Source organism: Melanotaenia boesemani, chromosome 11 (assembly GCF_017639745.1).
Source record: "Melanotaenia boesemani isolate fMelBoe1 chromosome 11, fMelBoe1.pri, whole genome shotgun sequence".
Classification (NCBI taxonomy): domain Eukaryota; kingdom Metazoa; phylum Chordata; class Actinopteri; order Atheriniformes; family Melanotaeniidae; genus Melanotaenia; species Melanotaenia boesemani.
In genome coordinates this window covers 37,144,565-37,158,026 of record NC_055692.1, presented here as the reverse complement: position 1 = coordinate 37,158,026, position 13,462 = coordinate 37,144,565, and the positions used below count along the sequence as shown (strand labels likewise).

Genomic DNA, 13,462 nt, shown 5'->3' with positions numbered 1-13,462 from the left:
TAGCTGCTGTGTGTCTGCTTCATAAACCTGCTCTCCGTTTTGTGTGACTGTGAATCCACAAGGTTGCATAACAGAGCGGGAAGACCAGGTTCCTCACCTCAGCTGCTCGGCTGTCCTCTGCTGCCCCCTGCTGGTCAGGACCAGGAACATCTGACCAAACACACAAACCTCATCAATGATCTATACAGGAATCCATAAAACCTCATAAATATCACACTCACACACCTCCAGCTGGATCACATGACCCAGGAACTCCGTCTCTATTGGTTGGAGTGGCAGCCTGCTCGTTGCTGTGGAAACAGAATTTAACAGACAGGTGAAAGATGAATGGAAAGCACCGACAAGCGGCAGATATTCTTTTACTGTCCGTCTGTTGAGGTAGAATGTTCTGGTCAATGAAAGGATGCCAATCAGACGTGACGTCATCAGGGCATTCCCACGTGGATATAAAGTCTCAGATTTGCTGCACTTCCTGTAGAAACCAGTAACGTTACGCTCGGCTCGGCTGCAGATGTTCCAGTGCTTCGCTTTGCAGTGCGACTTCCCAAATGAAGCTTCATGACATCACACCCGCATATCGCCGATCATGCGCGCCACTTCTGAACTCAGGGCGGGTTATCAGTAACTCCACAATCCATCCAGACTGGGGGTTTATGAGAGGAGGAGCTTCTGCTGGCATACTGATACCGATTCATTGATTAACAAACAGGGTTGGTGGGACGTAGGTCAGAGTAGTAGTGTCTACTGGCATTCATACCCCTACACTGAGCGGCGTGGCTCAGCAAGGTAGAGCGGTCATCTCGTAACCCGAGAGTTGCCGGTTCGATCCTCGGCCAAGTCGAGTTCATGTCGAGGTGTCCTTCGGCAAGACACTGAACCCTAATTGCTCCTGATAGGTCGTGGTTGAGCGACTTGCATGGCAGATTCCGCCATCAGTGTGTGAATGTGTGTATGATGTAAAGCGCTTTGGGTATCATTCCAGGTACAGTAAAGCGCTGTACAAATACGGACCATTTACCATTTTACCATTTACACTGGCACATTCAAACATATTGATTGACATACATTCTTAAATACACACGCGCACACACATAGGGGTTAGATTAGCATATTAGTAAGTGGCGAGTGTTTGAGAGTGAGGGAATCTGTTCCATGCAGCACTTGATGCTGGTGCAGTCGCACTGTAACACAGTTATACCGCCTAATTAACCCTGTTTTTAACAATCCTGCTGATACACCCACTGATGCCAGATATGAGGAGTTTGCAGCCCACTTCACAGATAAAATAGAGAAAATGGGGCTTGCTGCTATTGGGTTGGGGTTCTGGGGGATTTTACTATCTGTAAAGCACCTTGAGTTGCTATTTGTATGTATGAAAGGTGCTATATAAATAAAGTTTGATTGATTGATTGATTGATTATACTACGATAGAAAACCTCTCAGATGTTCCAGGTGCACACTGAACCTTTGGTGTTACACATAACTGTGTGTTACTGTTTCATGACTCACTGCCCTTTATTTTCCCTGCAGAAGTCATGTTGAATATTGGCCAGCAGATGTCACCGTGTTTAACTGTGTTAAATGCTTTATAAGACTGAACCACTTCAAGACAGCTGCTTCATACTGCTTCGGTGGTTTAGAAAGCTTCACCTTCTCCATCTCTAGTAGAAACATCCCACGAACAGTTGCTTCATGCTGGAACTGAACTCACCCGTCCTGTCTCCCTCTCTTTGACTCCGTCTCTCCTGAACCTCCATCAGATCCCGGGTCTCCCAGCTGGTTCCATCCATCACTTCCTGTCCTTTCTTCTGTGGAGGTGGAGCTGCAGCGTGGCCAGCCGTCAGAATTTCCTGTCTCCGAAGCCTGCAGAAGTAAAGATTGTGTAAAGTGTTTCCATGACGACAGAAGTGCTGCAGCAGGGGGGCGAGTTTGTTTTGTTTTTTATGTACCTGATGAGTTGGTGGTAGTGCCCTCTGAGCAGGACAAACAGGAAATCGAACCCTCGTCACACTGCACCCTGCAGCAGGAAGGAAACTCCTGCATAGACAGTTTACAACTGTTACACAGGTAAACAAGCAAACACCTGCTGACATTAACCAACCAGCAGCACGTCTCACCTGTCTGTCCTCCGCTTCACCATGACAACAGCTGGAGCTGCTGACCTTTCCACAACAACCTGAGCAGTTTTAATCCACCTGCATGGCAGTGTGGGGTCCTTCTACCTGACAACACACTTCCACCTTTAACATCCGGGTTAAGTCACCATGTGATCCACAGGTGTGACTTTTAATAACACCGTTTTTTCATTATTCTTTCTACACACAAACAAATGACACATAACAAAACAAAACAGACATTAAATCAGCAGCTTTTCATCAAATTTCACTCTTCACTAAGAAATAAATCAAATCCTTTCTTTATCTCTGTTAGATCAACTTCATCATAAAGAAAGCCGTTGACAAAACGAAGCATTTTAAAAACTGACAACGTCGTTGTTTTTACAGAACATCTCCTCTTCTACACGAACTTAGACTAATACTGTGGACAATTTCAATTGTTTAAGCGCTTATTATGTATGCCGAACTGTAAATGAGATACTATCATTTGTAAAGAAATATTTAATAAATATAATATGTGACACGTTAGTTAGTGAATAAGCAAATAAATATCAAAGCAGCAGCTTTTTCTACAGTATACGCGCTGTAGCAAACACAATATAAAGCGGTCATTCTTCACCAAACCAAGAGTCGTATTTTATAGTTTTATCTCCTTCATCTGGTTGTAAGACATACAGGCGGTGTAACTAGTAAAATAAATACTCTAAATTTAACTTTGATTTCGTTAAACTCACCATAGTTGTCAAAGGAAACAAAGGAAACCCCTAACCCTAAAGCTAACTCCGCTATACGTATGTAAACACCGTAGTGAGATGCTCTGTCGCCCCCTGTCGGTCCGGAGGAGGAGCTGCGGTCATCTGAGGAACTGCAGCCAGTAAGTTTACTAAGATGGAGCTCATGTTTTCAGGCGCGTCTGTCTGTCTGTCCATAACTCGAAACGTTTTGGATGGATTTTGATTACAGGAATAATAATGGAATAAAGGAACATGACAGTAACATTTTGGGGGTGATCTGGATCACTGTATGGATGCTACTGGAGGATAGGGATGATTTTGCCATCACAACTTCTAACTCATCACATTGACCAGAATCAATGAAAAAAAAAAAAAAAAACAATTAAGTTGACATCATCATTATAATCTGACATTGTTTGATCCAGAGCATGTTGATATTGTGGATCTGGTGACCTAGAAGTTTAAAAATATATAGGTACTGGTTGGGCTGTTGGGCCTCTTTTTCCCAGGTGAGTGATCTTATGGCTTAGCGAAGGACTGCGCTCTCTGAGTGCTTCTAGTTATAAGACAGAGGGATAGATGTGTGCAGCATTATGATTGGCTGCTAGGTCTTGAAGGTCTTGGTGTTTCCTGGATTGTCTGAGCACACAGACGAGCAGCAGTGTGTGTGTAACAGATGGAAACATTTCCCATGGCATCTAACAGGTTTACTGCAGGAAAAGTGTCTGTGAAACAGAAATAAAACAAGAAGAGGAAACTGTTTCTGCTGGTTGAATTAGCAGTTTGACGTACGATGGCCTGGACAGCCAACACAGTTGCAAATCCCAGTCACCGTGTCCACACATGCTGAATGAGAAACACGTTTTCAGACATATGAAGCCTCACTCGTGGGTCCCGTTTCTGCAGGACCTGCATTTGCTGCTGTAACAGAACTTCAAAGACCTGGTTTTACTGCTGAGCTCAGAGGATTCTGGACATGAAACAAATTAAAGCATGTGTGTTTTCCTGTGCAGGGTTTTACTGGAAAAATCAGGCATGTGATGTATCACCATCACAGCCTCCACACACCCAGGTATGGTACTTTCTTCAGAATCTGAACCACGCTGAAAACACCGGAGGAACCAGGTGAGGCCAACTAGTGCTGAGTCAAATGCTTCTGGATTCACCACATGTTGCTTCAGTTTCCTCTGAACAGCAGACAGACTGGGAGGGTTTCATTACTGCTGCTGGTCTCGGTGGACCTTTAACTTCCTCTGGGAAAAATCTGGCTCTGTCTTGCAGTCTGAGCTGATCAGCCTCCTGCAGCTCAGAAATGATGGGGTTCAAACGGAGGAGGATCAGGATGCATCAGGTCCTCCCTGTTTTTCTACCCGTTTCTCTGTTTTCCTCTAGGGGGGTATTCCCAAACATGGGTTTACTATTTAGCTGGCTATGTATGGGGGTATTTTTCTATCTTTAATCAAGAGCGTAACTGTTTGCTTTGAGAGCAAGATTTCTGGTTTTTACGCTCAAATATCATCTTGCTCTTTCTATAAACTCTGCTCTCACATTAAGAAAGTCTCTCTTGCTTTCAAATATGTTGTTCTTCCTTTCAAAACTTTGCGCTCATACTTGGTCTCTTTCCCTCACACTCAGACACATTCTCTGCTCCCAAAACTTCTGCTCGTGGATATTATTCCTCTCTCTTAGGTTGCTGAACGTGCTGTCTGTCAAACCTCCTCCAGCCAGTAGAATACGAGATAAATGATGACTGAGAAAATCGTGACAGCCTTCTTCAGGGTGCGCTTGTTTTACTTGACACAATGAGTCTAGTTAACTGTTAACTAGTCTAGTTAGTCTAGTTAACTAGTCTAGTTAACTACTCTAGTCTAGTTAACTTGTTAACTGTTTGTCTTTCTTGCCACCAAATCTGCCTATTATCTATCATTTTATGCTTGTCCTCTTTACTATTGAAGTAGACACATATTTGTCAGTAATATAACTCAATGGGCCTCTGGTAAATCTATTAAATCGACTACTGCCTGAACTAAGATGACTTTGTGAGAGCACATAAAGCAGTGATTGGCAACTGGCGGCCTACAGGCCGCAAATAATTTCTGGCCCACCAGATTACACCGATTTTAAAAAAGCAGATTGTAAGAGTTAGGTGTCAATGTGCAGAGCCATGGTGGTGTTTATAACACTGTTAAAAGAACAGCATGGCTCCTTTAAGAATGGTCGAGTTAGAGATGAGAGAGAGAGAGAGAAAACAGCACAGAAGTCAGAGCGATAGGAAGGGGAGGGGAAAGTCGGAGCAGAGAAAGTTGCTGTGAGGAAAGTGATGATTTAGCGGTGAATGTTTTGCTACAAGCTTTAGTAATAAATACCACACAGCTCTACTAGTTCCAGCAGAGTCTGCTTCACCAGTGCTGATTAAAGTGAAGAGAACCAACTAAAGCTAGCTGCTGAGTAAAGTGAAGGGAGCTAACTGAAGCTAGCTGCTCGGTGTAATGAAGGGAGCTAACTGAAGCTAGCTGCTGAGTAAAATGAAGGGAGCTAACTGAAGCTAGCTGCTGGGTTAAATGAAGAGAGCTAACTGAAGCTAGCTGCTGAGTAAAATGGAGGAAGCTAACTGAAGCTAGCTGCTGAGTAAAGTGAAGGGAGCTAACCCTGAAGCTAGCTGCTGAGTAAAGTGAAGGTGTGGAAGTATTAATACATCAGCGTTGCAATGGAAAACAACAGGTGTACTGTCCTTGGTAAGCAGAATATTAATAGCATGACATTATAACATGATATCAAAATGATGTCAACCAGTCAGCCCTAAAAGGCTGTGTGTGTGTATACAAAAATAGAGTCAGGGAGACTATATAAGCTTGGGGAAATGGATGAACGTGGTCTTTGATCCTGAAGGGGTGTCCCCCTGTTCGGCCGAATAAAGGAAGATCATTAAGACCTCTGTCTGCAGGCTCTTAATATCAGCAAGCCCTTTTGATAAAGAATTTATCTACGACATTTGGCGAGCCAGCCAGTTAACCGCTGGGGCCGGACGTGTGGACCGCTTTGACTCACCGCTTAAGGAGGTAAGCCCCATTTTGAATCCTTCTGTGTGGGGTGAGCCGAAGCGGGGGGCCCGTCCTGGCTACAAGTTGAACTTAGTTATACAGCTGCTGTGACTCTGCTGACAGATAAATTTGTGTGCACACAAATAAAGTAGTTTTGTGAAGACAGGGCCTTACCAGAAGTAGCTGGGAGGAAGGTCAGTCTAAGGAGATATTGTGTAGTCTTGTGAATTTCTGAGGGCCTTACCAGAAGTAGCTGGGAGGAAGGTCAGTATAAGGCGATATTGGGTAGTTTGTGAAGACAGGGCCTTACCAGAAGTAGCTGGGAGGAAGGTCAGTATAAGGCGATATTGGGTAGTTTTGTGAAGACAGGGCCTTACCAGAAGTAGCTGGGAGGAAGGTCAGTATAAGGCGATATTGGGTAGTTTTGTGAAGACAGGGCCTTACCAGAAGTAGCTGGGAGGAAGGTCAGTTTTAAGGGGTTTTGTAGAATCTCTGAGGACCCCACCAATTAGTGGGAGGGGGGTCAGTTTTAAGGTGAATTACACAGGGCTCATAAGATTGCGAGCTATAGGCTGGTCTTATACGGAGTCAGTTTAAGTGGGTGTGTAATATTTCAGGGCTCTATCAGAACTTGGGGGGTAGACTGGACGCAGGCCCCTTGGGGTTTTGAGAGGAGAGTCAGATAGTGGTGAAATAGTTAATTGGCACCAAAAATAAGTAGTGAAAGTGTAAAGTAAAAAGTGATGTGAAGGCACCGATCGATCCGTTTCGAGTTCAAATTTAGTAAAGAGTTAAATACAGGGCTCACAAGATTGTGAGCGAAGCTGGTCTTGTATGGAGTCAGTTAAGGAGCTTAAGTAGCTTATGACCAGGATCATAAGAAAAAAGGGTGCAAAGATCGATCAAATATCTGATCCCAAATTAAACAGAGCCAGTAGTGAAGGATTATAGCTCTGTAAACCCGGGAATTCTGCGTAAAAGGGGCTTAGCGCAGTACAGCTGTGAAAAAACCGTTGTTGCAACATTAAAAACGTACGTAAGGAAACAATTAAGAAGAAAAAAAAAAAAGAAAAAAAAGAAAACTGTCTTCTGCCTGTGTGAAAGTGTGGCTAAATGTGGAAAGGAATGCGTGTCTGAGCGAAACTGGACACCGAGTGAGCCGGTGAGCTTGTGTGTATGGGAAGTTGGACTAAATGTAGAGAGGAATGTATGACTGAGTGTAATTGGAGATTGAAGCAGCTGCTGGGGATACTGAAAAACTTATGCATGAGACAGAGGCCTCTGTCAGTGATACTGCATGTTGCATGTTGTAAAGAGCTATAATTCTGAATTACGGTGCATTGACTCGCTCCCCCCAACCCACGAAAAGAAATGCTATAATATACACCCACACACTAACTTCTGCTGTGCAGCTGCAAACGAAAAGTGGTCTGTTAAAAATAGCTGACCTTCTCATTCCCTTCCAACAGAACATGACTCCTCCCATTGGGTTGACACCAAGAAACAGGACACGGAGTTGCAGCACACCCAAGTGGATTCCATTTGAGTTGCATGATTATCATATTGTATTAAAGCAGGGTTGACTGAATAGGATAATGATGAGTACGCCCGAAGCTATTGTTTGTATCCGTTACCCCCACAGGATGAAAGAGGTTCAACACATGTCCCAGAAATGGCATAAAAGAACAAAAAACTTTAAAGACCCGTGGCCTGCTACAGGAACCTTCGATAGAAATATTTGTGAATTGATGCAACATCGCATTGAGGATTACAAAGCTGGAAATAATTCTAAGAAACGACAAAAGAAGCGAGAGCTTGAGTTGGAAATTTTAAACTTATTTAAAAATAGCAAGCCAATTAAAAGAAATGTCAAAACCATGGTGTCATATACAGATAATCCAGGGGAAGCTGAAAACTGTACTAATGCTGAACTTTTCCCAAACTTAACAGGAACAATAAAGATAGATGGAAACTTTAATCTTGATGACCAGCAAAGCCTTCCAGGGGTACCAGCTAATGCTGACATGTCGGGAACCGTAAGTAACATTCATGACAGGTCATCTGTTGCTTCAAGGGTCGCTGAGGTAACACTTCCTGTTCCAGACCCACTCAACTCCAGACAGAGGAGCCTGTCTTTACCACCAAACACTGGAGAAGCCCAGGCCCAGGTCAGACAGCGTCCGGCTTCTGCCCATTCTCCTCAAAGGCAGGAAACTCCTCCCCACATGACAATCCCAAAACATTGTAGCACGCAGCGACGTCAGTCTGGAATTATTAATTGTTATCAAGATCGAACCGAATTGGTTCGAAAGGGCAAAGCTGAGGACAGTTTTTGGTTAAACTTAGGGCCCCGTCAACAAGATTTACATCGTGAGTAGGGACGGAGCCAGATAGTTGAGATGGAACAGGAAATAGATGACTTAAATGAGGAGGTGGAGGGGGCGACCTCGGGGGGTGGGACTTCCATGCCTGCGTGCCTGCAAAAGCCCGGCGCGTCCACAGGGGTCTCCAGGGATGAGTATGACTTAAGATATAGGCCAAATATTAGACCTCCTGATAGATTCACAGGTGGAGAATTCCCAATCCTGATTAGGGGAACGAGGGCCGATTATCACCCTTGGCCAGCTCGGGACTTGACAGGTTTGGTCTCCGGGCTCCCACAGATCACCGCAGGAGGGGGCAAATGGGTTAAAGCTTTTGAATCAAACACGGCCGGATCATTACTTTCACTAGGCGACATCAAGGCTGTCCTCACGCAGGTTTTGGGGTTGTCTAAAATGCAACAGTTTTTCAAAGACAATGAACTGGACTGGATTTTGAGTGAAAGGGCAGATGGAACAGAACTGGCTGCCTAAAAAGGGGTGATTTGGAAAGGAATACGCACCAAGTACCCTAATAAAATTGATGTTGATGCTTTAAAAGGGGAACCTCTGAAAGACGACCAGAATCCAGCAGCATACATCGATATACAGTTGAAAAGATGGCGCCTAGAGACTGAAAAAGATGTGGAAAATGATCCTGTTTTGCTCACTCTTTTCAGAAAATGCAGTGATCACATCGATGCCAAAGGAAGTCACCAGGCGCCTGGAGGACGTTGTTGGCCTGGCGTCCATGTCCTCGCAGCTGTTCCGTGATCATGTGATTCATGCAGTAATGCGATACAGAAGAGATCTAAGCAAGACTTCTGAACAGGACCTCCAGATTCAAAGGAAACTGACTCAGATGCAACTAAATGATTTGCAAGGCAAGCTGAAAGAAAAGACTCAAGCTGTTGTGTTCACAGATCCAGGTGCGGGTCAGACTGCTGGAGTTCCTGAGTCAACACAGGCCGCCAGTGGTCCCCAGCCATTCCGCCCTTCCTACTCAAGGCTTGGTACTCCCTCGTCTGGGGCGTGGCAGGGATCCAACCGCTGCTGGTATTGTGGAATGTTTGGACATTTTGCTAGGGCTTGCCCACGGTTTATGCCCCTCTCGGCAGGTGGTCCTGGAAGAAACGGAGTTGTCCCCAGAAGAGGTGAAGGTGGGGCCCTGGGTGGCACTCGGCCAAGACCCTCTCAGTTTTAGGGGGGTCCCGGGAATCCTATGGGTGAAGGTTCGTACCCGTTGATCCTACACACACGCACTGACCCCATGATAAATGTGGAAGTTGGGGATCAACAAGTTTCTATGATGATCGACACGGGAGCTACTCACTCATGCATACAGGAACACCTCGCCAAGAACCTTCCCCTGTCAGATAACTTTGTCAAGACAGTAGGATTCTCGGGAAAAAGTCAATTGGTTCCCATTACTGCTCCCGTTAAAATAAAAGTAGGAAATGATGAAATTAAAATACCCATTTTGGGTTCAGACCAAACACCCGTCAATTTATTAGGACGAGATGCACTTTGTAAACTTGGGCTCAAAATTTTATGCTCCCCTTCGGGGATATACGTGGAAAATATTGGATTGGATTTACAAATGACTGCTCAAGCAGAACCAGCAATTGTTTATTGGTTGGGAAACATGGAGGGACCCGTGGGTTCAGTGTTGGAAAAATGGGGAACATGCGTAAGGGCCCAGGCACCGAGAGGTTTTCCTCCAATCTTACCTCCTCACTGTACAATGTTTTTTGATCCATCAGCCAGCCTTTCAGGATAGGTGGGAAAAGGAGACGGAGGGTGTAAAGGTTGAATTGGAGGCTCCATATATCCTGATTGGAGGCCAAGGCGCAGCATTAAAAGTAAACCACAATACCTTTATTGATAAATGGTACTGTGTTACTCAATCCTTACCACACATTACACTGTTGGTAAACCCAGGATACCATTCCAGGGACCTCGGTCCGATGGTAAGAACCGCAGAACACTTGACATGGAACAGTACAGAGAACCCGTTAATTTCTCTTTCAGATGATGGATCAATGCTAAGGATTAGGTGTGATCTAGCTATACAAGCAACACCTCAGATGGTGGTACTCCCAGGGAAAAATATAATGATGGCGTGTAAGACCAACCCCCTTGGATTTTACAGTGATCTGGAAACTGATATTTTAACACAGGTTCCGGACCAACTGTGGTCCAGACATGAGACGGATGTGGGACTGGCAGTTTCAGCCAGCCCAGTTACTGTCAAAATAAAACCAGGTACAGTGTTACCCTGGGGGCCACAATACAAACTTAAACCCGCAGATGAAGAAGGGATTGGAATCCTAATTGATGGGTTTTTAAAAGCAGGAGTGCTGATTGAGATTTCTAGTCCTTGTAACACCCCAATTCTTGCAGTTCTAAAAGCAGATAAATCAAAGTACCGACTGGTCCATGATCTAAGGGCAATCAATGCCATCCTGGAAGATGTCGCTGCAGACTTCTCCAATCCACACACACTGTTGAATGCCATCCCTACTAAAGCTAAGTTTTTCACAGTAGTGGATCTTTGTTCAGCATTTTTCAGTATCCCTCTGGCAGAAGAGTCACGATATCTGTTTTCGTTTACCTTTAGAGGTCGACAATACAGCTACGCCAGAATGCCCCAGGGACTGACAAGCAGCCCCGCGTGGTTTGATCGTGTGGTGAGTCAGGATCTACAGGAGCTGGATTTGAGCGGCGTCCTAATCCGGTATGTAGACGATATATTGATTTGTTCAGACACCATTGAAGATTGTCAGCACGACTCGATCAAAGTGCTGCGGAGGCTGGCAGAATGTGGACACAAAGCTTCTCGGACAAAGCTGCAATTCTGTCAGTCTCAAGTGGAGTTCCTCGGTAGAGTAATTTCCCATGGAACTATAGCCCTGTCTCCTGACCACCTCAAAGGCATAAGTCGAGCACCCCGTCCACGGACATGCGCGCAACTAATGACCTTTTTAGGTATCACAGGATTCAGTGCGGAGTGGTTGGAGGATTATGCAGTAAAAACGGCACCGCTCAGGGATCTTCTGAAGTCTTCTGAAGCTAGGACTTTGAGGGGATCTTTGGAGTGGACCACGGAAGCACTGTTGGCTTTTGATGTGCTTAAGCAGGAACTGCAGAGTGCCCCAGCCTTAAAAATGCTGGAATATGATAAACCTTTCTATCTTTACGTTTCAAACAGATGCAGCATGTATGCAACGGCTGTATTGACACAGGATTCATGTTCTGGTGGAAAGAAACAACCCATCGCTTATTACAGTACAAAACTGGACGACGTAGCAAGAGGGTGGCCCCCGTGCTACCAGGGTCTCGCAGCAGTACACATGGCTTATGAAAAGGCGTCTGCGATAACTAAGTCATATCCTGTGGTTATTTTTACCCATCATAAAATCACAGAGTTGATCAATCACAGTAAACTTGTTTTAACACCAGCACGTTGCCTTCAGTACCTACCACTGCTCACCTATCCAGATGTAACGATTAAGAGGTGTGAGACCACAAATCCTGCTAATATGTTACCTTTTGATTTCGAAGGTGATACACACGAGTGCGTCGCTGAGACCACAAGGTATACAAAACTGAGACCGGACTTGGAATCTGAGCCGTTGAACGATGCACAGGTCACGTATTATGTGGATGGGTCATGCTTTCGAGACCACATGGGAACTCATGCAGGCTACGCCGTGGTGGAACGGCAGGAAGGGACGTTTGTAACTATAAAAGCTGAACAGTGTTTACAACCTTGCTCTGCACAATTAGCTGAACTACACGGACTTACTGCGGCATGTGAACTTGCTAAAGACTCCTCTGCTAATATCTACACAGATTCAGCATACGCTCACGGAGTCTGTCACCTGTTTGGAGCAGTTTGGAAACTGCGCGGGTTTCAAAAATCAGATGGTAAACCTGTTCGGCATGGGAAACAGATTATGAAGTTAATCTCGGCCATGATGCTCCCACATCGATTGGCCATTATCAAGTGTCCTGCTCATCGAAAAGACAACTCTATCACCACGATGGGAAACAATGCGGCAGATGAAGCTGCAAAGCACGCTTCAGGTTGCAAGGTCGCCGTCTTGGCCCCAGCTGTGGAGTTGGAACCATCTGTCACACCCGACGATATCACACTAATGCAAGCGCGTGCCAGCGCAAGTGAACAAAACATGTGGGAAAAAAGGGGTGCTACAAAAGATGGGCGAGGGTTATGGCGGTCACATACCGGCCTGATTGTCGCTCCAATCTCACTTTTGTCTCTGTTGATTCCAGAGTGTCATAAACCAGACCACTGTGGGCGAGATGAGGTGGTGCATCGGGTATAACAACAGGGTTATTGGGCGCCGTACCTGCAGGCATTGGTGACGGATGCGCTAAATCGGTGCGAGATATGCTCGCAAAATAACATTCGAAAAGGTATTGTCACCCCCACAGCGCGAATTCCTGTCCCGGAAGGCCCGTTTCGTCATCTGATTTTAGATTTTGTGGACATGTTGGTCCCGGTACACGGTAAGCGCTACCTTTTGGTGGTTTTTGATCATTTCAGTCGTTGGGTGGAGGCCACTCCGTCAAAGGACATGGGGGCGGGAACAGTCATAAAGTTCCTGGTCCGTGTGGTGATCCCTAGGTTTGGCTTACCATCCATCCTTTCATCAGACTCGGGACCAGCATTTATCAATAAAGTCTACGAGGGCGTCCTGCGTCAGCTGGGAATCAAAGTCCGCCATGGGAGTATTTACACTCCCTCCAGTCAGGGAGGGGTGGAACGAGTGAATGGCACGCTTAAGGCAAAAATTAATAAGATTTGTGCATGTACTGGTTTACGGTGGCATGACGCATTACCGCTGGCCCTAATGAGTTACCGCATGCAAGCTCATCGGGTCACTCATTTGTCTCCTCATGAAATGTTGACAGGTCGTCCCATGCCGGGCCCCCAGTTTCGGGGTCCTTTCAAAGGACCCCCGCTGGAGCAGTTGGAGAAGGAGCTGCACAGTTACATGAAACAGTTGTCTGCTATCCATAAAGCAATTTATTTTCAGGAAAAAGCAAACGAGCCCAAGCAGGTCTCGGTGGAATCGGGTCCAGTGGTGCCCGGGGATAAGGTGTACATCAAGGAATTTCGGAGGAAGTGGAACACTCCTAGACGCCAAGGTCCCTACACGGTAGTCCGAGCCACCCCGACTGCG

At 45.6% G+C, this 13,462-nt stretch overlaps 1 protein-coding gene and 1 pseudogene across 7 annotated transcripts in view; one reads left to right on the top strand and one right to left on the bottom strand.

Annotated features, from left to right (window-relative positions):
* Positions 1-2,984, bottom strand: part of ciz1b (cdkn1a interacting zinc finger protein 1b) — a 40,551-nt gene extending 37,567 nt beyond the window's left edge. For 3 of the 7 annotated variants that reach the window (XM_042000185.1, XM_042000183.1, XM_042000186.1), the window contains exons 1-6: positions 2,852-2,936; positions 2,118-2,315; positions 1,950-2,037; positions 1,712-1,863; positions 226-290; positions 98-150 (exon numbers count right to left, since the gene is read on the bottom strand). In XM_042000185.1, coding sequence (XP_041856119.1) covers positions 98-150; positions 226-290; positions 1,712-1,863; positions 1,950-2,037; positions 2,118-2,140 — 381 coding nt within the window. In that variant the 5' untranslated portion in view covers positions 2,141-2,315; positions 2,852-2,936. Of the gene's footprint in view, positions 1-97; positions 151-225; positions 291-1,711; positions 1,864-1,949; positions 2,038-2,117; positions 2,316-2,851 lie in introns of all 7 variants that reach the window. The other 4 variants (XM_042000180.1, XM_042000181.1, XM_042000182.1 and 1 more) reach the window with 3 other exon arrangements.
* The window catches only part of LOC121649383, a 543,071-nt pseudogene that overhangs the window by 80,453 nt on the left and 449,156 nt on the right, over positions 1-13,462 (top strand).